The sequence below is a fragment of the Pelophylax lessonae genome (assembly GCF_965119305.1).
Source record: "Pelophylax lessonae genome assembly, chromosome: 4".
Lineage (NCBI taxonomy): Eukaryota > Metazoa > Chordata > Amphibia > Anura > Ranidae > Pelophylax > Pelophylax lessonae.
This window is the reverse complement of record NC_138771.1, coordinates 509,162,672-509,189,388: the sequence shown is the minus strand read 5'-3', so window position 1 is coordinate 509,189,388 and position 26,717 is coordinate 509,162,672. Positions and strand designations below refer to the sequence as shown.

At 49.5% G+C, this 26,717-nt stretch overlaps 1 protein-coding gene across 1 annotated transcript in view; it reads right to left on the bottom strand.

The window, feature by feature from the left end:
- The window catches only part of AKR1B1 (aldo-keto reductase family 1 member B), a 73,657-nt gene that overhangs the window by 3,083 nt on the left and 43,857 nt on the right, over positions 1-26,717 (bottom strand). Inside the window, exons 4-9 of the mRNA XM_082256648.1 lie at positions 25,459-25,536; positions 25,161-25,283; positions 24,513-24,619; positions 21,461-21,542; positions 9,028-9,111; positions 8,839-8,921 (exon numbers count right to left, since the gene is read on the bottom strand). Of these exons, the coding sequence (XP_082112774.1) occupies positions 8,839-8,921; positions 9,028-9,111; positions 21,461-21,542; positions 24,513-24,619; positions 25,161-25,283; positions 25,459-25,536 (557 nt within the window). The remainder of the gene's footprint in view (positions 1-8,838; positions 8,922-9,027; positions 9,112-21,460; positions 21,543-24,512; positions 24,620-25,160; positions 25,284-25,458; positions 25,537-26,717) is intronic.

Sequence of the window (26,717 nt, the reverse complement as noted above, 5' to 3'; positions counted from 1 at the left end):
CATTCCCAGATAGGGGAGACGAACCGACGGACTCAGTGTCGACTTTGGAAAATTTATCGTCCAACCAAACTCCGGTAGAGTTTGCATCATGACAGACAGGTCCTCCTCCAGACCCTGGCTGGTCGCAGACCGAACCAGAATGTCGTCCAGATACCCCAGGACAGAAACGCCCTGGGCCCTCAATAATGCCAGAACCGGTGCAAGCACCTTGGTGAAGACCCGCGGAGCCGAGGCGAGACCAAAGGGCAACGCCACGAACTGGTAGTGATCCTCCGCAATGGCAAATCGAAGGTACCTCTGATGACCCTCGAATATGGGGATGTGAAGGTACGCATCCTTCAAATCGATGGAGGCCATGAATTCCCCCGGAGCCAGGGCAGCCACCACCGACCGCAGGGATTCCATGCGGAACTTGCGAACCCGCACAGAGCGGTTCAGAGCCTTCAAGTCCAGAATCGGACGAACTTTGCCCTCCTTTCTGGGCACGGTGAACAGATTGGAATAAAACCCCCGAAACCTGTCCCGATGAGGCACCGGAACCACCACTCCCTGAGCCCTCAGGTCCCGCACCGCCAGGTGCAGGTCCCGCAAGCGCTCTGGAGACAGTTGAAGATTTGAGGGAAAAAATCTGCTCTCCGGCCGAGAGAGAAACTCGATCTTGTAACCAGATCGAACGATTTCCAGAACCCATCTGTCCCGCACACGGGCCAACCAGGGCTGAAGAAAACCGAGCAAGCGTCCCCCCACCCCAAAACTGGGTGAGGGCGCCCCTTCAGGCCGAACTGTTATGGGCTGCAGGTCCGGATTGGCCGGACTTCTGTTTACCAGACCAGGGCTTCTTCTGAGAGCCTTGACCTTTGAACGGTTTGCCCTTGTAGTGCGGCCGAAAGGCACGAAAGGACCCCTGAGGGGGCCGAAAATTAGCATGCTTCTTCCCAGAAGCCCCCTTAGCCTTGGGGAAATGGGGCAAGAGAGTGCTCTTACCCCCCGTGATCCCCTTAATCAACACATCCAAGGACTCCCCAAAAAGGCGAGACCCATCATAAGGCAGATTGGCTAAGGTCTTACGTGAAGATTGGTCCACCGACCAACATTTCAACCAGACCAGGCGGCGAGACAACACCGCCACGCTGTGCACACGTGCAGCCAACGGAATCAGGTCCAGGTCCGCATCACACAGATACATGACACCCTGGTGGATCTGATCCACCATATCCAGGGTCGCCGGCGAGGCCGAGTCGGCCACTAGGACGCGCCTAAGCATCTGCGTCCAACTTGCGATCGCATGGGCCGCCATGAGAGAAGCAAACAGAGCCTTAAGCATAGAACCCGTAACAGAATAAGTATGACGGGCAAGAGACTCCAATCTCCTATCCGTGGCATCATGGAAAACAGGGGAACCCTCTGCAGGAATCGCAGTGGCTTTGTTCAAAACCGCAATTGCATGATCCACTGGTGGAGGCACACACCACCTTTCATCAGTGGCAGGCGAAAAAGGATAACGCAGCTTGAATTTACTCGGTACCGCAAAAGGCTTGCGCAGATCGCGCCATTGATCCTTAACAGCGCGCTGAAAATCAGCATTGCAGGGAAAAACCTGCGGCGTCCTGCGTTTCCTCTGCGTCCCATAAGCCGCCAAGGCAGCGGGGGGACACACTTCGTCCTGCAAACGCAGCGTTTGCTTAATGGAAGCAATCAACTCATCCATGATTGCAAGCTCTTCAGGCGAGCCAGGGGGAGAATTATCAACCCCCTCAACTTCAGCCTCCACCTCAGACCCCACTAGATCAAGAGAGGAGCGGGACCCCGATAAGGAGGCCCCTGCCAGAACAGCCCCATCACCTTCACCCTCAGAATCAGAGGAAAGAGCAACTCTGGGCCTTTTAGTAGATTGAGCAGCCACCAGCATTTGCACCTGAGCAGCAAGGCCAGCCACAATAGTGGCTAAATCCCCCCCCTGGGGGGGAAACAGCGGTCCCCTGGCTTTCCACCAATACTGTAGGAAATTTGCCCTCCTGAGAATCCATTGCCCCTGTAATGCCAGACAACCAAGGGTTAACTGCCCCTTTTAAGCAAGCGCGGCAAGCGCAGCCCACCGCACCACACTCAAGCACAATGAGACCCCCACAGGGAATATGCAAACTGAACACAGGCAATGGATAGCAAGAACAGAAGGATAAAACCTGAGGAGACCCTCGCCGCTGCTGCTGCCTCGATCGGTGTTCCAGGAAAGAGGAAGTGATGCTGCCAGGGCGCTTCTATGTAAGCCTATGGAGGCTACAAGAAAATGGCCGCCATGCATGTAAACCATGCGGCCGGAGCGGGTGTAGGCAAAATGGCGTCGTTTGGCGCCGAAACCGCCGCTCCACAGTGCATTAAAACACACATTACATTCCAATATCAGAATACATGTCAGATCGCCGCAGCGATCGCCGTATAGTGCCCAAACATGCCAAAAAAAACATGCCCCACAGCACACAGCTTCTCACACTGACCAGTCTGACACACACAGTGTCATACAGCTCCCCCCCCCCCCTTGCAGCCCACAGCATGCAGCTGAGAGATAGGGAGACAAGCAGTGTGAATAGAGGCAGGTTACACAGTCCCAGACTGACACCCCCCCAGACAGACAGGTCCCCACATAGATACACTTACCTCACATGGCGTGGGGGACCCGCACAGGCGAACAAGCCGCTGCACATGAGGCAGGGAGAGTCGCAATTCAAGACGCACAAAATGGGGGTTAAGAAACCGCACAGCGTCCAGTGAGGTAGCCACCTCACCAATCATCCCTGCACCGAACAGGGATGGGTCGTTCACTGTGCCAGGAGCGTTACCTGGCTGAACGCTCGATGGCAGACTGGGAAGCCACTGACCCACGACCTGCGACCAGGGGGATCAGCCCGAGACCCAGTCCGCATGATCCTCTTCGTCCGAAGAACTAACTAACGCTGACAAAATAACAGCTAAATAAAGGTAGAGAGAAAAACTCAAACAAAATATTAAAAAGAAGAAAGAGTCTGGGACAGAAAGTCCCAGCACAGAGAGAGCCAGCCACTCCTGACAAGCTAGACATTAAAACTGAGATATGGTTGCAGGAAGTAGGAGGGTATTGACTGAGGGGACCATCCCTTGAGGGTGGGATATGTTAAAGCTTTATTGTTAACATATTCTGTTGCCTAGCTACTCCTTCGGAGCAAAGTCTAATACCCCATATGTGACGAATATGAAGAGGCGGCGACTGTCGGAGGACGTAAGAGAAATGGGATTTTTGACTTACCGTAAAATCCATTTCTCTGATGTTCATTGACGGATACAGCTCATCTTCATGACTATATGGGTTATACTGCCCCCTACAGGAGTAGGACACTAGGCAGACAAAAAACGTAACTATGCCTATGGGGCAGTCCCAGGGGGTATACTCCCACTCTCTGCTATAGGTATTCAGTGTATATAGTTCTGTTACAAGCAGTGTCAGAAGAAAAAAATCACAACTCCATAGAGGGGCGGATGTTGGGTCCGTCAATGATCATCAGAGAAATGGATTTTACGGTAAGTCAAAAATCCCATTTTCTCTTTCGTTCATTGACAGACACAGCTCCTCATCTTTATGACTATATGGGATGTCCCAAAGCAGTGTCAAACATGAGGGGTGGGAACAGTAAGAAAAAACCTTCCCCAAGACTAAAAATAGCCAACCAGGTAACATGAAGCTCAACAATCAACAACTGGAGCTCACCTGAAAAAAATATAAAACACCCTCAAAGAGGTCAAGTCGTCTGAACAGTAGCCTGCAAAACCTTGCGGCCGAAGGAAGCACCTGCAGATGCCAACACATCCACCTTTATAAAACTTTTGCCTTGCAAACCTGCATCACTGACACCTGATGACGGAAGGACCCTAATGGAATAAGCCTGAACCACAGTCTGTCTGATCCATCTGGAAATGGTTGCAGCAAAAGCAGCCAGCCCTTTGCGAGGTCCATCCATGAGGACAAATAGTTAGTCTGACTTTCTAAAAGACTCCGTAGCTGCCAGGTACACTCCTATTGCCCTAACCACATCCAGGGAATGCAAAGCAATTTCCTTAGGATGCTTAGGCTTGGGTCACATGGAAGGCAACACAATGTCTTCATTCAAATGAAAATCAGAGACGACCTTCAGAAGGAACGACAGACATAGACGAAGATCCACCTTATCCTTGTCAACTAACAGGTAAGGTAAACCACAAGACAGCGCCGCCAGATACAACACCCTGCGGGCAGGAGTGTTAACCAGCAAAAAGGCCACCTTCTGGATTAACGTAAGCAAGGAAAACTCCCGAATATTTTCAAAGGTAGGCTTCTAGAGAACCGACAACACCAAATCGAGGTCCCACGACGGCAACGGAGACCGCACTGGAGGAACCAAGTGTCTAACTCCATTGATGTTGAAAGAGAACTGCCAAAGCCGAGACCCGGCCCTTGATGGTACTCAAGGCCAGGCGCTGCTCAACCCAAGATCCGTGTTACCGAAATGGAGCGAAGGAGAACCCTGAGGGATTCACACCACGCAATGTACGACTTCCATGTACAATAATAAATCTTAGAAGTAGATTTTCTAGCTTTTAACAGAGTAACAGAGTAAGGATCACTGATTCAGACAACCCTCTATCCTTCAGAACCTGCTTTCCACAGCCAAGCCGTCATTGGCCCTTGAGACAGCAGATCTTCCCTGAGAGGAAGTCTCCAAGGAGCATCGGCGACCAGCCATACCAGATCTGCATACCAAGACCAGTGAGGCCAGTGTGGAGCCACTAGGATGACCAGAATCCCTTCTGCCTTGATCCTGCGCAGGATCGAGGCAGATCCAGACACCTCTGGATGAAGTGACCATTCCCCCTGGTCCAACGCCTGTCGACTGAGGTAATCTGCCTGCCAATTTTCCACCCCTGTAATGTGTACAGCAGAGAGGGCTGGAACGATGCGTTCTGTCCACCTTAGAATGCCGGCTACTTCCCGAGCCGACGGGACACTTCTTTTGCCCCCTTGGTGATTGACATAGGCTACGGTCTTGGCATTGTCTGACTGAATCGTACCGGACACCCCTGGAGACGACTTGTCCAATGACCCAGACAAAGTCTGATCGCTCAGAGCTCCAGTATATTGATAGGTAGCTTGGACTCTTCTGGAGTCTAGACCCCCCTGAGCACACTCTGTGCCGTGGACGCCTCCCAACCCGGAAGGACTTGCGTTCATGGTGACGACTGTCAAGTACAGGGGAAAAAATAATTTTCCCTGACGAAGTTCCAGAGAATAAAGCCACCAAACCAGGGACTCCAACGTACTCCGGCTCAGCAGGATCAGATTGTCTAGAGACTGAGGATTTCTCCGGAATCTCCTTTTGCAGATGTAGGACATATATTGGAATATGAATGTAAGCATCTTTGAGATCGATAGAAGCCAGCACATCCTCTTGATGAAGGAAATCTACTACCGTCCGGATGGACTCCATCCGAAACTTCTGAATCAGCACAAAGTGGTTCAGAGCCTTGAGGTCCAAGATCAGGCGAACCTTGCCTTCCTTCCTGGCAACTGTAAACGGATTTAAATAAAACCTTTAAAACGTTCCAACTCTGGAACCGGCACAATGACTCCTTGTGCTAACAGGTCCTGCACTGCCCCATAGAGGCCCTGTAGCTGATCAAGTTGGAAGGAAAGAACTTTGCTGGAGGCAAGGACCGAAACTCGATCTTGTAACCAAACTGAATTAATGTGTGTACCCATTTGTCCTGAATGAGCAAGGTCCACGGGTCCGGAAAAGGGCGAAGACGTCCCCCCACCCCAGATGCAGGTAAGGGCGCCCCTTCAGGCTGGGAAAAGCTTGTCTGTGGAACCGGTAGTGCCCGCTTTCGACTTACCATTATTCCAGGGTGGAGCCTCCCGTGAAGTTACGGGTGGATCTCAAACTCTTTTCCTGCAATACAGATGGATGAAAGGGCCGCTTGTGAGCCGAGAAAAAAGGACAACATTTACGATGAGGTTCCTTGCCCCTAGCAACCAGCGGAAGTAATGTACTCTTACCTCCTGTAAGGCCCCTTAATGATCTCTTCCATAGAGGCGCCGAACAAACGGTCACCTACAAAAGGTACATTAGTCGGCCGACCAGTACTTCAACCAAATCATGCGGTGAAGAATCACCGCTGTCACAGATAACCTGCCGCTTAGGGGGCCGCATCCAAAGATGCATCACAAATGTACTGTAGCCCCTGGATCAACTGATCCGCCAGCTCAGGAGGGCATTGACCCCCTTCCAGATCCTGGCGTAAATTTTCCGCCCATTCCGTTAAAGTCTGGGATACCAAGGTGATAGCAAACACCGGCCTCAACCTTGAACCTGCCATGGTGAAAAAGTAACAGACTAGAGCCTAATCTCTCTTGTCCGAAGGATCCTTAAAGGATAGAGAATCCTCCACCGGGCAAAAGTGTGGCGTTATTTAGCCTGGAAACCTGAGAGTCCACCGATGGTGGAACCATTAGTTTCTTTAGGAAAAACTCCTCAAAGGGATATCTCCTAGCGAAACGCTTAGGTATTCCAACCATGCGTTTTGGGGAACCAAATCTAGTGACAATCTCGTCAAAATAGGCAGGAAAAGGGAACACCTTTGTCACCCTGGAAGATTTGCGGGTGCCAAACTGCACCAGCATTGCCGACTCAGCATAAGCTGAGTCCTTCAACTTTAAAGTTTCCTGCACTGACACAATCAAAGCCTCCACCAGCGCTTTTTCATGCGCGGCTGCAGGGGAAGAGGATTCATCCTCACTGTTAGAGCACTCTGAGGGGCATGGACACAGACCCAGTGGGCTGACTCGTCCGCGGCGGCCAAATCCACCTCAGATTCTGAGGAGGCAGAGGATACAGGTGAAAGCAGGGGATACTTTTTGGTAGGTCGCCTTTGCAGGGCCATATCAACCTTTGATACAAGTGATTGCAAGGCCACCCTCATGGCTGCCAGGGCAGATTGAGACCCAGAGGGTCCTGCGGCTTCAAGGAGTGGGTCAGGTGCTGATACACGCTCCAGAGGCTCCATGGTTTATCGGAGCCGCACTGTCCACAAAAAGAAAGTTTAAAAAAAAAAGAACCCACCTCCGCACACTACTTGGAGCACAAGAATTAGCGCACCCGCGGCACTGTATATAGCAGAGGAAGGATTGTACATCCACAAGAACTCACCACACCAGAGCTGGAGAGCGCCAAACCGCCTGCCACACTGCGATCAAAGAGGAAGAGCCGACACTGACGCTAGAGGCCCCTGCAGCACATTACCGCACCGGTCTACAAGCAAATGGTCGCCGCTATCTTCAATGGGAAACATGGGCACTGGACTAAACAAACATGGCTGCCGAAGCCAGAGAACACCATCCATGGCAAAATAGCGGCGCCATTAGGCGCTGCGCGGGACCCCATGGAAATAAGAATCCACCAGGAGGGAACCCCCCGCAGCACCAAAGGTACAGGCACCCCCAAAGGGGGGCCGTCAGCGACATACACCCCCCACCCTTCCGGCCCAGCACCAGTGAAGCCCCCCCCCCACCCAAAAAAAACACCCCTGCCCCTCAAAGGGGGGGGGGCAGGTGAGGGCAACCAACACAGGGAAACCCTGCTAGGGAGAGGGAGGAAACCACTGTGACTCTGATCGTGACTGCTGTCATGACCAGGGCTATGCGACCTTGCAAGGTATTTCACTCGCCAGCCAGCCCCCGTCCACTGGGGCTATGTCGTGGCCAACCTAGCGCAGAGCTAATAGTTGGGTCGCACTTGCAGGCCAGACTGGGAGGACCATAAGGATCTAGGATATCCAGTGCATTGCCCAGTCCGGCTGTTGATTGTAGTTCACACAGGAACAGGTTGATTGTAGTTCACACAGGAACAAAAAAAATAAAGAAAAAGGAAAAAAATTCCATTTAAAAACGAAAAAATGCCAGGACCGCAGATCCCAGCAAACAGCCAAGTCCTTTTATACTGACTAGGCAGAAAAAACCTATAGTCCTATAGCAGGAATGGATGGTATACCCCCTGAGACTGCCTCAGGGGCGTAGCCAAAATTTTTTCTCCCTAGTCCTACTCCTGAAGACAGAGCAGCATTAGCCCCAGGGTCTAGAAGACATGGAGCTGTGTCCGTCAGCGAACGAAAGAGAAATTCCATTTAAAAAGAAAAAATTGCCAGGACCAGAGATCCCAGCAAGGAACTAGGTCCTTACTCTTGACTAGGCAGAAAAAAAAATGAATACCTATAGCAGAGAGTGGGAGTATACCCCCTGGGACTACTCCATAGGTGTAGTCAAGTTTTTGTCCCAGTGTCCTACTCCTGTAAGGAGCAGTATAACCCCTATAGTCATGAAAATGAGGAGCTGTGTCCGTCAATGAACGAAAGAGAAACAGAAAAAAATCAACATTTAATCTAGTTAGATATTCATTATAAACAATTAAAATGCATTTTAAATATAGCTAGTGTAAGTACCGGAATGCTATCTGCTTCAGGAACTTCTGAGCTTAGGGTTATTTGCTGACAAAGGTGCATGCAAGCATAAGCGGGCAGGTATTTTTTTCTTAAATGCAATTCCCTTAAAGGGGTTGATGTCTCTTTACCAGCCTCTGCCTGAACTTCTCAGGGTGTATAAGAAAAGCCTTTATAATGCCAAGGTTGAAGACTCCTATGATATCTGTAGCCATGTGATTACCATATGTTGCAAGGATAAAATCAACTTTGCCTCATCCTTCTTCCAATCAATTTTTTTTGTTCACAATAAGATCCTTCATCAAAGTAAAAATGACAAGTAAAAGCAAAATGAATACTTACGTAGACAATGCACAGACCCTCCAGCCCCGATCAAAGCTCATGATCTCTTTCATTTCTTCCTTAGACAGTTCAAAATCAAACACCTGCAGATGACAGATAATATTATGAGGGTTAATAAAAACTGAAATTGCACAGGCAGCGGGACAGTTCCCTTACTACCCCAAAAATACAAACATTGAGTTTCCATACCTGAAAATTCTCCACAATGCGCTGAGGAGTTACAGATTTTGGGATAACAACCAAGTTCCTCTGAATTGGGAAGCGGAGCAGAACCTGAAATGTTAATCATATTAGCTAATATGTCTTCATAATCTTAAAAAGACAGATATCTTGTCATGCCTAGCATCAATCTTTAATTTTGGTATAAATCCCTGGTGCCCAACTTGCAGCCCTTAGTCACTTATTGTGCAGGTCCCAGGAGCCCTGAAGACAATAATCTGTTTTCCTTTGCCTAGGTGCTTATTTAAAAGCAGAGATGGAAAAATGATCTTTAGACTAGGCTCTAGTTAAATAATTGGATTTTTGTCTTAACGTAAAATCTTTTTCTCTGATGTTCATTGACGGGCACAGCTCCAGAATCTTCATGACCATTAAGTTATGCTGCCATCTACAGGAGTAGGACACTAGGCAGGAAAAAACTTTACCACGCCTATAGGGCAGTCCAAGGGGATATACTCCCATTCTCTGCTATAGGCCTCCAGTTGTGTTGCAAGCAGTGTCAGAAGGAAAAAACAGGCCAACTCAATAGAGGGGTGGGTGCTGTGTCCGTCAACGAACATCAGAGAAAAGGATTTTATGGTAAGACAAAAATCCAATATTCTCTTTCTTTCTTTGACGGACACAGCTCCAGAATCTTTCATGACCATTGGGACATCCCAAAGCAGAGGGGTGGGAAAAACACAGCAGAAAAAAAATTCCCAAAGGCTAAACCTAGCCAACCAGGTAACATGGAGCTCAACCAGGAACAACTGGAACACACCTGAAAAAACAATACACCCTCAAAGAGGACCAGGTCTTCTTAAACAGCGGCCTTCAAAACCTTGCGGCCAAAAGCAGCATCCGCAGATGCCAACACATCCACCTTATAAAACTTTGTGAAAGTGTGCAGCGACGACCAGGTAGCCGTCTGCAAACCTGCATCACTGATGCCTGATGACGGAAGGCCCAAGAGGCACTAAGCACTCGAGCAGAATGCGCCTTAACCGGGAAAGGAGGAACCAAACCCTTGATTGAATAGGCCTGCACCACCATCTGTCTGCTCTATCTGGAAATGGTCATGGCAGACCATTTCCGAGGTCCATCTGTAAGGACAAATAGTGAATCTGATTACCTAAATGACTCGGTTACCGCAAGGTACACCCTGATCGCCCAAACCACATCCAGAGAATGCAAGGCAATCTCTTTAGGATGTTTAGGCTTAGGATACAGTGAAGGCAACACAATGTTTTCATTCAGATGGAAACCAGAAACAACCTTAGGAAGGAACGACTGACAAGGCCGAAGCACCACTTTATATCTGTGAACCACCAGATAAGATGAACAACAAGATGCTGCCGCCAGCTGCGACACCTTGCGTGCAGAAGTAAGAGCCACCAAGAAGGCCACCTTCTGGGACAATGTAAGCAGAGGAATCTCCTGAATATTTTCAAAAGGCGGTTTCTTGAAAACCAGCACCAAATTGAATCCTGGCTACTTCCCGAACCGCCAGGACACTTCTTGTGCCCCCTTGGTGATTGACATAAGCCACGGCCGTGGCTTTGTTCGATTGAATCCTTACCGGACACACCTGAAGGCAATTTGTCCAATGAACCAGGCAAAGTCTGATCGCTGGAAGTTCCAGTATATTGATCGGTAGTTTGGACTCTTCTAGAGTCCAGACCTCCTGAGTATAATCCGTGCTGAGAATTCCTCCCTACCCGGAGAGGCTGGCATCCGTGGTGACCGCCGTCCATTACAGGGGAAGGAAGGATTTGCCCTGTTGACGCGCCGGAGAGCGAAGCCACCAGATCAGGGACCCTCTTGTACTGAAGCTACACAGAATCAGAGTGTCTAGAGACTGTGGATTCTTGTCCCACTTGGCAAGAATCTATCTTTGCAGCGATCTCATTTGGAACTGTGCAAACGGAACCGCCTCGAAGATAGACACCATCGGGCCTAGCACCCGCAAGCAAGTCCCGAGAGATTACCGACTGCTGGACAACTGGAGCTGAAATGTATTCTGCAGCTTTTGGGGCTTGTCCCTTGGGAGAAACACCCTGGCTAAGGCCAAGTCCAGAGTCAGACCCAGATAGTCCAACTTGGTGGACGGAACCAGAGCAGATTTCTGGAAATTCAACTTTTAAACAAACTCCTGCAGGGTCCGCACAGTAATTTCCAGGTTGTCCGTTAGAGCAGTCGGAGATTGCTCGCAGAAGAAGATCGTCCAGGTACCCCAGAACCACAATCCCCCACTGGTGCAAAAATGCTAACACTGGGGACAACACTTTTGTGAAGACCCGAGGCGAGACCAAGGGGTAATGCCACGAATTGATAATGCTCCTCGCCCACGGCAAAGCGGAGGAAGCGTTGATGACCGACATAATGGAATATGAAGGAAAGGGTCCTTGATATCGATAGAGGCCAGAAGATCCCCTTGATGTAGTGATGCCACTACTGTACGAATGGACTCCATTTGGAACTTTTGTATCCGCATAAAGTGGTTCAGAGCCTTGAGGTCCAGGATGTGACGTACCTTGCCTTCCTTCCTAGAGACTGTTAACAGGTTAGTATAAAAAACCTTGAAAACGTACCGATTTTGGAACGGTACAATAACCCCTTGTAGTAGCAAGTCTTGCACCGCCCTGAGGAAACTCCGCAGGCGGTCTGGCGACAAATGTAGGTTGGAAGAAAATAACCTCTCTGGAGGATAAACTCGATCTTGTAGCCAGACCAAATCAGCCTGTTTTTAATCAGGGAGGTCCCGGGTTCAGGAAAGAAGCAAAGATGTCCCCCCACCCCAGATACGGGTGAGGGCGCCCCTTCAAGCAGAAGAGGGCTTGTCTGCAAGTCTGGAAGGACCCGCTCTTGGAACCTCCGGAGGAGGTCCTGACAGACTTAGATTCCTTGTCTTGAGATCCTGAGGAACGAAAAGGCCGCTTATGAGTCGAGAAAAAAGGCCCACTTCTGCAACGAGACTCCTTGCCCCTGGCAGCTTTTTGAAAAAAAGTACTCTCCCCCCCGTAAGACCCTTAATAATATCATCCAGGGAAGATCCGAACAGGCGATCCCTCACAAAGGGGAGATCAGATAGGGCGTTCTTGGAAGTCTGGTCCGCAGACCAGCATTTCAGCCATATCATGCGCCGAAGGACCACTGCTGTCACGGAAAGCCTAGAGAGGCATCACAGACAAACCTCAACCCCTGGACCAACTGGTTCACCAGCTCCGCAAAGGCAAGGGGAAGCTGTTCCCCCCTCCAGATCCTGGCGCAAAATCCTCGCCCACTCCGTCAGAGTCTGGGACACCAAGGCTACGAATGAACACCGACCTAAGGACCGAACCATACACAGTAAACATGTGGCGGACCAAAGTCTCGGCTCTCCTGTCAGGGATCTTTAAAAGCCGGAGACTCCTACACCCGAGTTAGAGTGGATTTATTCAGCATAGAAACCTGAGAATCTACCACAAGTGGGACTTGTCCACTTTTTCAACATGGACTCTTCAAAGGGATAATATCTAGCGAAACGCTTAGGCACTGCCATATTGCGTTTAGGGCAACCCCACTGACTCGCAACAATTTTGTCAAAGTAGACAGGAAAAGGGAATGCCTTTTACCGCTTTTGAGGATTTGCGGGTACCAAAAGGGACTTGCAGCTGCATCCTCCATCTTTTCATGCGAGGCTGCAGTAGAAGAGGAATCATCCTCACCATCAGAGTACTCAGGGTGCGAGGATGCAGACCCAGCAGGGTGATTCGCGTCCGCGGTGGCCAGATCAGTCTCTGATGAGACGGGCAGGTGAAGGCAGGAAATGCTTTTTGCTAGTCCGTTTATGCAAAACCAAATCAACTTTGGACACTTAAGTACTCCAGGACTGCCATCAGAGCAGACAGAAATGACTGGGACCCAGAGGGCCCCGCAGCCTTTGAGAGGGGATCAGGTGCCGAAATGTGCTCCAGGGACTCCATGAGTTAACCAGGGGAACCACACAGGCAAAATGAGAAGCACTGCTATGTGACCCCCCACGGCCACGTCCTCGATATCTATGGAGGCTAGGAAGTCTCCCTGGTGCAGCAACGCCACCACCGTGCAAATGGATTCAATCCGAAACTTCTGTACCCGCATGAAGTGGTTCAGGGCCTTGAGATCCACGATGGGACGCACCTTGCTTTCCTTCCTGGGCACGGTGAAGCAGTTTGAATAAAAACCTTGCAAACGTTCCTGAAAAGGAACCGGTACAATCACCCTCTGCGACAGCAAATCGTGTACTGCCCCCCTCGCAAGTTCCTTAACTGGACTGGGGATAATCGAAGATTGGACGGGAAGAACCTGTCGTACGGGCGAGACCGGAATTTGATCTTATACCCAGATTGGATCAGTTTGTGAACCCATTTGTCCTGAATCAAGGAGGTCCAGGGTTCCAGAATCGGGAGAGGGTGCCCCTTTATGCAGACGAGGACTTGTCTGCAGGTCCAGATTGGCCGGTCTATGCTTTCCCCGACTATGGCTTCTTGGAACCCCCAGAAGATCTGTGATGATTTGCCGACCTAGAGGCACGAAAAACAGAATTTTTGTAAAATATTACCGTAAAATTCCTTTCTCGGAGTCCTCCGACAGTCGCCGCCCACTCACACAGTCTTCACCAATGGGTATTGACCTTTGCTCCGCAGGAGTAGCTAGGCACAAGACTTGTTAGTAACAAAAGCTTTAAGCATAGACACACCCCTAGGGGCTGTCCCACTAGTCAATACCTCCCTGCACCAGCATTCCCAACTCAGTTTGGTAGCATAGCAGTAAGAGTACACAAAAACCCCAAAAGAGGGGCGGGGGGCGGCGACTGTCGGAGAACTCAGAGAAAGGAATTTTACGGTAAGATTTTACAAAAATTCAGTTTTCTCTTACGTCCTCCGACAGTCGCCGCCCACTCACACAGTCTTCACCAATGGGATGTCCCAAAGCAGTGTAGACATGAGGGGTGGGAGACGCAGCCGCAGAAAAGCAACGCAGTACCCACAACAGAGAAAGGAACCTTACATACCGTAAGAGAACCAGCTGGGCAATAGGAAAAAGGCGCTCAACAGGAGCAACAACCCAGGAAAACAAGTAACCCAGGGGTAAAACACCCCAAACAGCCAAAGACCCAAAAACAAGGGTCCCTATGGCACTGCCGCACTGAGAACTTTACGGCCAAAGGAGGCATTGGCCGTTGCCTGAACTTCCACCTTATAGAACTTGGAGAAAGTGTGTACGGACGACCAAGTTGCCGCCTTACACACCTGGGCCACCAAAGCCTGAAGCCGGAAAGCCCAAGACGCACTCAAAGACCTGGTAGAGTGCGCTTTCACAGGGAAAGGCGGAACCCTTTCCTTCAAAGCATAAGCCTGGACAATGGTTTGTCTGATCCATTTGGCGATGGTCACAGCCGACGCCGCCATGCCCTTCCGAGGTCCCTCAGGAAGGACAAAGAGGGAATCCGACTTGCGAAAGGATTTAGTAGACGACAGGTAAACCCTGATCGCCCGAACAACATCCAAAGAATGTAAGGCAACCTCCTTAGGATGTTTTGGCTTCGCGCAGAGCGAAGGCAGGACAATGTCTTCATTAATGTGAAAATCCGAGATCACCTTCGGAAGAAAGGACGGGTTAGGTCGCAAGACCACCTTATCCTTGTGAAGAATCAAATAAGGAGAGCTACAGGACAAGGCCGCTAGCTCCGACACCCTGCGAGCCGAAGTGATCGCCACCAAAAAGACAACCTTCTTAGGCAGCAGAGGCAACGAGATCTCCCAGATCTTTTCAAAGGGAGCATGCTGTAAGACAGACAGAACTAAGTTCAAGTCCCACGGAGGCAAGGGCTCCCTCCGAGGAGGGGCCAAATGACGCACCCCTTGAACAAAGGTGCGAATCAAAGAATTTGACGCCACAGGGCGCTGAAACAGAACAGCCAGAGCAGAAATCTGGCCTTTTATCGTGGCCAGCGCCAGACGCTGATCCACACCAGTTTGGAGGAAAGCCAGCACTCTCGACACCGAGTATGAGCGAGGGGAGTACCCCCTGGACTCACACCAGGCAAAATACGCTTTCCAAGTACGATAATAAATCTTTCCCGAAGAGGCTTTTCTAGCCTTGATCAGAGTAGGAATGACCTCCGGGGAAAGACCCTTGTCCTTCAGGACCTGGCTTTCAACAGCCAGGCCGCTAAAGCCAGCGACTGTAAAGCAGGATGGAAGATCGGCCCTTGAGACAAGAGGTCTTCCTGCACCGGCAGTCGCCACGGAGGCCCGACTGCCAGCTGAACGAGGTCTGCGTACCAAGACCGGCGAGGCCAGTCTGGAGCCACCAGAATCACCGTGTGCGGTTCCGAGGCCAACCGGCGAAGGAACCTGGACAGGAGCTGAATCGGAGGAAAGGCATACATCAGGCGATACTGATGCCAGGGCGCCACCAACACGTCCGAGGCGTCCGCCCGAGGATCTCGCGTCCTTGCCACGAATCTTTCCACCTTGTTGTTCAGACGAGACGCGAACAGGTCCACATCCGGGAAACCCCACTTCGCGCACAACATCTGGAACACATCCAGGTGTAAGGACCATTCCCCCTGATCCAGGGTCTGGCGGCTCAGATAATCCGCCTGCCAGTTGTCCACCCCCGGAATGTGCACTGCCGACATCGCCGGAACGTGTGTCTCGGCCCAGGACAGAATTTCTGACACTTCCCGAGCTGCTCGGGCACTCTTGGTGCCCCCTTGGTGATTGATGTAGGCCACCGCGGTGGCATTGTCCGTCTGAACCCGAACCGGACGGCCCTGAAGCCATTCCGACCACTGTAGAAGACAAAGCTTTATTGCTCTCAATTCCAGAACGTTGATCGGAGGGGAGGATTCTTCCCTTGACCAAGTTCCCTGGGCGGACAAGTTGCCCAGGACCCCACCCCAGCCCCACAGACTGGCATCCGTGGTGACCACCGTCCAGAACAACGGACGAAAAGACTTGCCCCCCGACACCGCCGGGGACTGGAGCCACCACAGAAGACTCCTTCTGGTGCGGTGGCTCAGTGAGACCCGCAGATCCAGAGACTGAGGTCGCCCGTCCCACTTGGCAAGAATCTCCGCTTGGAGATCCCGCGTGTGAAACTGGGCAAAGGGGATCACCTCGAAAGACGAGACCATCAGACCCAGACACCTCATGCATGTCCTTAACAACGACGATCGGTTGTCCCTGAGGGACCTGACCTCGTCCCGAAGCGTCCCGAGCTTGTCCTCCGGAAGGAAGACCTTCGCCTGAACAGAGTCCAGAACCATCCCCAGATAGGGAAGGCGAACCGAAGGGCACAACGTCGACTTCGGAACGTTTATGGTCCACCCGAACTCCTGGAGCAACTGCACCGTAGTGGACAGATCGGCCAATAGGCTCTGGCTGGCACTCGATCTTAACAGGAGATCGTCCAGATACCCCAAGACCGCAATGCCCTGGGCTCTCAACAGAGCCAGAACAGGCGCCAGGACCTTGGTAAAAACCCGCGGAGCCGAAGCGAGACCGAAAGGTAACGCCACGAACTGATAGTGGTCTTCCGCGATGGCGAATCGAAGGTACCTCTGGTGACCCTCGAAAATGGGGATGTGTAGATACGCATCCTTTAAATCGATAGAGGCCAGAAATTCCCCCGGGCCCAGGGCAGCCACCACTGAGCGCAGGGATTCCATGCAAAACTTCCGAACACGCACAAAGCGGTTCAGAGCTTTTAAGTCCAGGATCGGACGCACCTTGCCCTCCTTCCTGGGCACAGTGAACAGATTGGAGTAAAACCCCCGAAACCTGTCCCGATGAGGCACCGGGACCACCACCCCCGTGGCCCGCAAGTCCCGCACCGCCAGGTGCAGATCTCGCAAACGCTCCGGGGGCAGGTGAAGATTTGAGGGTAAAAATCTGCCCGCCGGCCGAGAAAGGAATTCGATCTTGTAACCTGATCAAACGATTTCCTGAACCCACCTGTCCTGGATCAGCCAAGGTTGGAGGAAACCGCGCAAACGTCCCCCCACCCCAGAAACGGGTGAGGGCGTCCCTTCAGGTGGACGCAGAGTGGGTCGCAGAACCCACTTGGCCGGACTTCTGCTTACCTGCCCACGGCTTCTTCTGGGTGCCCTGGCCTTTGAAGGGCTTGCCCTTAGACTGTGACCGAAAGGCACGAAAGGACCCCTGAGAGGGCCTAAAGGAGGAGTTCCGCTTGCCACGAGAGGACTTGTTTTTCGGATTCTGGGGTAAGAGAGTGCTCTTACCCCCGGTAACTCCTTTCACCAGAGTATCCAAAGCCTCGCCGAAAAGGCGAGAACCCGCGTAGGGAAAATCCGCTATCGTCTTGCGAGAAGATTGGTCGGCCGACCAACTTTTCAGCCAGATCAGTCGACGGTTAAGCACCGTGACACTAGACAGGCGTGCAGCCAAAGGGGCCTCATTCAAGGCCGCATCTCAAAAGTACATGACCCCCTGATGGATCTGGTCCACCATAGCCAGCGTGGTCGGCGGAGCTGAATCAGCTACCAGGGTGCGCCTGAGCACCTTCGTCCAATCCGCCACCGCCTGGGCTGCCATAACTGAAGCAAAAATAGGCTTGAGCATAGAGCCAGCCACCATATATGCATGACGGGCAAGAGACTCCAACCTCCTGTCCGTAGGGTCCCGGAAAACCGGGGTATCCTCCGTAGGAACCAGGGTAGCCTTGTTTAAAACGGCTACAGCGTGATCCACTTGGGGCGCTACACAACAACGCTTGTCGGTGGAAGGCGCAAAGGGATAAAGCAGTTTAAACCTACTGGGCACTGTAAAGGGCTTCTTTAAAGTGCGCCATTGCTCATTGACCGTGTGATGAAATTCCGCGGGACAGGGGAAAACCTGCGCCGATTTGTGGGTTCTATGTGTCCCAAAAGAGGACACCCTAGCTGGAGGAGAAGGCTCATCCTCCAGATGCAGCGTGTCTTTGATAGAACCAATTAACTCATCCATGAGTGCAAGCTCTTCAGGCGAGCCAGGAGGAGAAGTATCAACCCCTTCCACCTCCGCCTCCCCCTCAGACCCCATAAGGTCCAGAGATGAGCGAGACCCCGAAAAGGGCACGCCAGCCACAGCAGCCACATCGCCCTCTGAATCAGAGGAAATGGATAACCTGGCCCTCTTAGCAGAACGTTCAGCCATCAGCACCTGCATCTGTGACACCAGGGGAGCCACTACAGTGGCCAGATCAGACCCCTCGGGGGGTGCAGCAGTCCCCTGGTCCCCCACCAGGGCCGGGGGGAACTTGCTATCCTGGGAATCCATGCCAAAAACGGTATGGGATAGAAAAGGTACTGACCCTTTAAACACCACGGCGAGCGCAGCCCACCGCACACTAACTGTATGCACCGACCCCCACAGGGATAGAAACACTGAGTTAGGAAGGATAGCACAGAGAAAAAACCTGGAGAGAGCACTGCAGACTGCTGCCACCGATCGCTGTCCGGAGGAAGAGGAAGTGATGCAAGAGAGGGTGAACTATATAACACGAGGCTCAGGGAAAATGGCCGCCGGGCGGGAGAGGATGGAGGCTACAGGAAAATGGCCGCCAATGCGATCCAGAACAATCTCGCATGTCACCCCCAAAATGGCGCCGACTGGCGCCAAAAGCATTCCGCACTGCGCTCTGCATAAGGCCCAGGAACAGGCCGCAACCACAGTACACAGGAAGAAAATGGTGGGCCGTGCGGCGCACCGGCCGCACATGTCTGCACCCACATCCCCACAGGGACACAGCGGAGCGAGAGGGATCCCCCAGCCGCACAAATAAAGGCATACAACCCCCGCAGGGATCACAGTAGGGAGCCCGCACACAACAGACATGGGAGGGGGGGGGACACACAGCCACAGACTGACACCCCCAAAACAGATGGTCCCCACACAGAAGGTTCTTACCGTACCGGATGGAGTGGGGAGCCGTCTCAAAAAACGACAAACCGCTGTCCTTCATGACAGGGAGTGCCGCAGCCGGGAAGCAGGAGAACGCAGCACATGACCGCAGAAAGCGTCCGGTGAGGTAGCCACCTCACAGGTAGCCACCTCACAGGCAGCATCCCTGCAGTCGTTCATGGCGCCAGGGCGAACCGTAGCTGAACGCTCGATGGCAGGCTGGGGATCCATCTGGCCCTCAGCCCTGGGATCCAGGGCGGCCAGTCCGATACCCAGCTCCGCATGATGCATCTTCATCCGAAGATCCTAACTAAGAGCTGACAAAATAACAGCTAGTAAAGTAAAGAGAAAAAACACTTGAAATAAAATCAAAAAAGGGTAGAAGGCTGAGACTGAAGCCCCAGCACAGGAAAGCCTGCTACTCCTAAGCTAGGCAAGATCAAACTGAGTTGGGAATGCTGGTGCAGGGAGGTATTGACTAGTGGGACAGCCCCTAGGGGTGTGTCTATGCTAAAAGCTTTTGTTACTAACAAGTCTTGTGCCTAGCTACTCCTGCGGAGCAAAGGTCAATACCCATTGGTGAAGACTGTGTGAGTGGGCGGCGACTGTCGGAGGACGTAAGAGAAAAGACGTTTATGAGCATTAAAGGAAGGCCCCCGCCTAGGACATGGCGCCTTGCCCTTAAGAGGATTAGGGAAGATGAGAGCTCTTACCCCCCCCCCCCCCCCCCCCCCGTGATACCTTTGATCAACTCGTCCAGAGAGGATGCAAACAGCCTCTCCCCTAAGAAGGGAATATCAGTCAAGGTCTTTTTAGAAGCCTGGTCCGCTTCCCAGCTTTTCAGCCACACCATGCGCCTAATATTAATCCCCACTGCCGATGCCCTGGCTACCAACGGGGCTGAATCCAGGGACGTATCACACATGAACACCAGGGCTTGAGCCAATTTGTCCAGTAGTTCAAAACACCGCAGTGGGGAGCCGTTCAGTTTCCAACTTACTTTTAAGTAACTTCACCCATTCCGTAGCAGTCTGTGCTACCAAAACATTCACAAAGGTAGTCTTTAATATGTGACCTGCTTCCACACGTAAATGGCGGGACAAGGATTCCACCAATCTATCCACGGGGTCCGCAAAAGTTGGAGACTCTTCCACCGGTACCAGAGTTGCTTTATTCAACCTGGACACTGGGGGATCCACTTTTGGTGGTACAGTCCACTTGGTGGACACTGCCTCCGCAAAGGGGTAACGGTGTGCAAAACGATTAGGCACCACTAATGTGTTTAATGCACCGCCATTGTTCATCCACAACAGCATGAAACAATTCTGGGCAAGGGAACACCTTGCCCGATTTACGGGATTTGCAGGAGCCAAAAGACACCTGCGTACCCGGCGCTGTGGGTTCATCAGCTAATTTTAAAGTTTCCCACATTGAAACTATCAGAGATTCCACCAAAGCGCGTTACCACGCAGCGGCTGATGAGGACAGGTCAGAATGCGACGACACCGACCCCTCAGGGTGGTCTGCGTCTGTGGCGGCCATGTCTATCTCAGAGTCTGAAGACCCTGCCGATGGAAGTGAGGGCGTTTGCGGCTGGCAGCACTAGCAATGACAAAATCTACCTTAGACATCAAATTTTGCAATCCAACCGTCGGCGCACTGTCGTGGCAAGGCCTAGCTCTGGACTATAACCTGTTCACACTCTCTGGCCAGGCTGGGAGACCTTAAGGATCTAGATTATCCAGTGCGTAACCTCAGCCGGCTGTTGCTTGTAGTTCCCCTGGATCTTGGTCCTCAGGAACTAACTAGTGAAAATAGAAAATCACAAACTAACAAACTTTCCTTATAATACCTAAGACCAAAGTTACAGCAGGAAGCTAGGTCCTAGTCCTTAAACTAGGCAGAAAAAAACTGTTTGATGATAGCAGGGTGTGTGGGGTTATGTCTGCAGGGACAGCCCCCATAGGTGTGTTTTTTTTCCTGCCTAGTGCCTATTCCTGTTAGGAAGAGCATAACCCTATAGTCTCTGACTAGATGGAGCTGCGTCTGTCCATGAACGATAGAGAAATTTAGTTTGGTTACAGTGTTGCATGACAATGACTGTAATTCAAAATGTGGCAGCGCTGAAAGCTGAAAATTTGCTTGGGCAGGAAGGGGGAAAAGGTGCTGGTATTGAATTGGTTAAAGGGGCTGTAGGAAGCAAAATTGTGTGGAAGCCCTGATTTGTAACGGTGTAAATTTGTAGAGCTGTGATGTTTGGCAGTCTCATATAATGTGTCTCCAGTGACTGGTCTCCGGAAGCATGTCCCCAACTATAGCAAGTCTTCAACAGCTGTAGCATTTTTGTAGTCTCTCACCATCACTTGTAGCATACCTGTAGTATTTCTTTACCTAGTATTGAACATTATATGTGACCCTTTGTTGTTGTCAAGAGCTGTACTTGAAGCCACCTATATGAACAAAGGTACCACCACTAATCAAAACATTCTTACCTGGGCAGATGTCTTGTTATGTTTAGCAGCAATCGCTTTGATTTTTGGTTCATCTAAAAGGGATGGATCTTCTGGCTTGGCCCTTTAAAAACAAGATATGGTTAATTTAGCAATCACTGTGCTTACTGAAAGAAAATGTAAAGCAGACAATTTTATGACTACAAACCTAAGATGTCAAATGTATAGCAACTGTAATCACAAAAAAAGTGATAGCAGCAGGGAAAGGTGTTGATCTACAGGAGGCTAAAGGCACACAGCCCAGAGCATAAAGGCTACTGTAGAGATATGTGACTGCACCATCAATCTGAACAGTATCTAATTCAAGATTTAGAAACTCAGGGAAGATGAAAGTAAGATGGAAGTATTGTTGCAATAAATTAAACTCATACAAGAATTACACTTTATGCATTACTTAGAATAAAGCTAAAGCTTAATCAGCTAAAATTCCACTTGGAATTAGACCATACCCCCCCCCCCCCTCCGCACACCTAAATAAAACCTGTTTTAATTACCTTATTTAAACCCAGTAATTCTATTACTAGGACCCAGTTCTTCCCTATGCAATGCAGACAGATCATAGCTGGTTGGAAGATCTGCACATAGCTTCTTGAAAACAGCAGACCATTCTCTAGGTAGTGCCCACATGTGATGCTGAGCCACAATCAGCAATACTAAATCTTCATTTTTTTTTTTTTTTTATTAAATAAAAGAGATGTTATACTTACCTGCTCTGTGCAGGGATATTGCAGAGTGGTGGCTTCCCTCCTCTATTTCTGTCCCCTGCCAGCTCTATCTTCTCCACCTTCTTGTGGCTGCCCCCTCAGAAAGGCTGTTTGCTGAGGGGCACCCCTATGAGGACGCTCCTGAGGTAGGCTGTGTTGCCCATAGACACCCACAGCATGGCTCTGCCACGCTCCCCCCCTCAAGGTTTGACTAAGCCTATAGCTCCTACTGCTCTGAGTTTCTTGTGAGACCACGAAGATAGGACCCTAATAAGTGGGGTGGGGGGCACAACAAGTGGTGGAACGTATTTACCTTAATGCAGGGAATGCATTAAAGTGATACTAAAGTCTCATTTTTTTTCTTTAAAAATAACAAACCTGTTATACGTACCTGCTCTGTGCAGCAGTTTTTCACAGAGCATCCCTGATCCTCCTCTTCTAGGGTCCCTCTCCAGCTCTCCTGGCCACTCCCTCCAATTGAATGCCCCCAGAGAAAGCAGCTTGCTATAGAGGCACCCAAACCAAGCCACATCTCTGTCCAAACAGACATGGAGCTACACTTTAGCCCTGCCCCCCTCTCTCTTCTCATTGGCTAACTGACTTTCATTGACAGCAGCGGGAGCCAGACAGCCAAGACAGCCATGGCACTTGTGCAACATTGCTGAATCTAGCTGGACCCCAGGTAAGTATTATGGGGGGCTTCTGCACACAGAACGTTTTTTATATTAATGCAAAGAATGCAATAAGTTAAAAAACCTTCTGACTTTACAACCACTTTAAGGTAAAAAAACATTTTAAAATTAGAACCACTTGAAATCCAATAAATGAAAAGGGTGGGCTGAAGAGAGTGAGGCTGAGGAGGAAAGAGCTAAATGATGCTAAAATGTTCTTTGGTCAGGAAAAGAGGAAGTCTCTGACTTGCTGCAGTGTACAGTGAAATCAGAGTAAGCAATTACAATACAGAAGAGGAGCCTGTACAGCTGTGAAAGACTGGAGATCACCTTTAAACATTACCTAAGGCTATGTCTGCTTTATGAACATTATTTTAGAGGAAAACAAGTCTACACTATTACACTATGAAAAGACAAACATTCCTTATGTAAAGCCAAGAAGCTGATGGCTAACTTTGACAATTCACCCAAACGGTGCAGTGAAATGGAAAATAAGGAGGGGGGGTATGCAAACACACTGAAGTAAAAGTATTGAGGGAAAAAATGTCAGCCCCAAACAGCCAACTAAGGGGCCCAGACCGTTAAAATACCCCCAAGTTGTGCTTGTAAAAGTGTTGCATACTACAGTAAAACCTTGGATTGAGAGTAACTTGGTTTGAGAGCGTTTTGCAAGACATGCAAAATTTTTTTAACTCATTTTGACTTGATAAACAGGCGATGTGTTGATATACAATATTGAGAGAAGAGAAGTGCTTCTAAGTGTAGAAATATGGTTACATTTAATGAAGGTTCAATATTTAGCAACTCACATGGTTGATGAAAAAAACAGGCACATCTAAGTATGCAGGCATCCGGGGTAAAGCTGTCCACATTAGACCATTATCCGCACCACCATAGACGCCATTCCTTCCATGCTGCACTCCATGCCTCACTTTCAGAACGCTCTACTGCAGGGTAGTCTTCTTGGTCATGATTGCAGATTGACAGTGGTGAGAAAAGGCAGTGCAGAGGACGGTCTATGTGGATAGCTTTACCCCAGATGCCTCCATACTTAGATGTTCCTGTTTTAATGATCAACCTTGTGAGTTACTAAATGTTGAACCTTCATTAAATGTAACCATATTGCTACACTTAGAGGCGCCTCTCTTTTCTTTTATACTCTGTAGCTCCTGCTGAATTTTGCTTCTAATCCCCGTGTGGAGGCTGCAATTTGTGAATGGACATTTTATGGTTACACAACCAATCACATTGCTATAATCTTTTTATATGGGCTATAAATGGAAGGACTTATGAAGAAATGGCGGTGGAACCAGTTTCCATTATTTCTTATAGGGAAATTCACTTTGATATAAGAGTTCTTTGGATTACAAGCAGGTTTGGGGAACGAATTATGCTTGCAATCCAATGTATAGTGATATTAAAAAACTGAATTTACTGAAGATGTTGGTACCCTACTGGGCTCTGATATACCAGACCCCACAGCACGGTAAGGATTGATGCTTGTGGCCCTGTTCAGCTCACACCCACGGCCTGATCCATGCATGGAAAAAGCAGTGAAAAATGACAGTTTATAAAATAACTATTAAATAGAATGGATGTATTTTACAATCTACAAAATGAAGAGAGAAAGCATACAACAATCACAAGAATCTGTCTTACCAGGGCCGGTCTGGGGATCCCAAGGGGCTGTAAGCGGTCACTGCGATGCCTTTGGAATGGCAGTAATCAACGAGCTTCTGCTGGGTTAGGTAAGGATGGCATTCAAACTATTGGAAGACAAAAACCGTGAGTTATCCATGTAGACAAACAAAAAAAGTACCGCTCTAATGCTCCTATCACTGATATCAGCCAACATGGCATGTAAAGAACAGGTGCAGAACATATAAAACAGCTTGTTAGGCTACAATATGTTACAGAAAAAATGCCAACCGATTGCATACAGGATGCCAACTCACTGTGACTGAAACTAAACCAGGTAATGTAAGATGGCTTTAGCTCTGCTCTCCACCCACAGGAGAGGTTCCTCAGACACATTTCACCCCCTAGTGGGCCTAATCACCTCAACGATTAAGCCCACTAGGGGTGAAATGTGTCTGAGAGACCTCTCCTGTGGGTGGAGAGCAGAGCTGAAGGCATCTTGAATTACCTGATTTAGTTTTGGTCATAGTGAGTCGGCATCCTGTGTGTGATCAGTTGGCATTTTTCTTTAGCATGATTTATCCATGTTTTGTTTTCACAGGAGAATTTTGCTTTTAGACAGCAAGACAACTCAAATTCTCAGAAAAACACATGAAAATCACTGAGTACCTGGTTGACCGCTGGTTTGTGTTTTAAGTTTGGCTTATTCAACAACCGCTCAATTTGTTCATGGTTGAAGTTAGAGATTCCAATGGCTTTCACCAGCCCAGCATCCACAAGCTCCTCCATTGCCTGAGGAGGGAGATAGGGAAAAGTTCAGAAAAGCAAGTAGTTCTCAGCTCTTTACTTATTTTAGGTAACACTTTTACTTTCAGCCCACTTTTGAAGAACCCAAAAGGACCATAAAGTATCCATTCATCCATAAGCTGAAAATTTACAATTTGATGAGATAGAAGCATACACCTACCTCCCATGTGTCCAAGAAGTCTGTGTCACTTTGTACCACTAGTCCTTGCTCATCAGTGGGAAATAATGCATCTCCAGCCTGCAAAAGGCATATAAAATACAGACTTTTGTCTTGAATAATGATCTATTTCACTTTAATAATGCAACCATATAAGTTTAGCCCCTTCCACAAATGCATTGTGCGGTCCATTTAACTGGTTCCCAACCGTGCTATGGCCAAAAGATGGCTACAGCGCGGCACTCCACTTCTGGGAGGATATCCTCCAACATGTGCGCCTCCTGTGCCCCCCTGGGATGCACACTGGGCACACTCTATGGCCACTGTGTCCTTTGGACACAGCTGATTACAGATGTCAGTAAAGGGCCAATCACAATGCCCCTTTTACATGTGCTCAGCTGTGTCTAATCATAGCTGGTCACATGTAAACAGACTTTCCGGTTATCGGCATTCCCTTCCTCACAAGCTGTCACTGTCTGAGGAAAAGAGAGCAGATAACCAGCAAATCTGATAGGGCACAGTGAGTACATCGTTTACACTGATAATCAGGGAAATGATCATCGGTGCAGCCTCAACAGTGCCTAGCAGTGTCATCTCATCAGTGACCTTCAGTGCAGCCTCAACAGCACACATAAGTGAAGAAGAAAAATTACTTATTTTGTAACAGAATCTAAGAAAAACTTTTTTTTTCCTTCAAAATTTTCTTTTTTCAAAGTATTTTTTTTTGTTTGTTTAGCAAAAAATAAGAAACCCAATGGTGATTAAATACCACCAAATGAAAGCTCTATCTCTCAAAAAAAATTGATAATAATTTCATATGGGTACAGCATTGCATGACCACGCAATTGTCATTAAAAATGTGACAGCACTGAAAAATGGCCTGGACAGGAAGGGGGTAAAAGTGCCGGGTATTGAAGCGGTTAACAGGGCATCTTTAAACAGATCCCCTGCTGAATTGGGCCAGAACAGGACAGATTTTTAACTTCTTTAAAAACCCGGGGGGGGGGGGGGCAGATAACAACAGTCACATCTTTTTACATTGGACTACCTCTGATATGTCATGTTTAGGTCTGAAAAAAAAAGAAGAGAAAAGACAGTGGACCCTATCCATTCTTTTTTCAGACCTGAAAAATCTTGAAGATAAGTAAATGGACAAATGTCACTTTAAATCCGCCTTCCTAACGACTAACAATTAGGTTCACCTGAAAGAGGCCTTTAACCCACTTTATGACAAAGAATAAAACAACTCGAATGCCCAAACG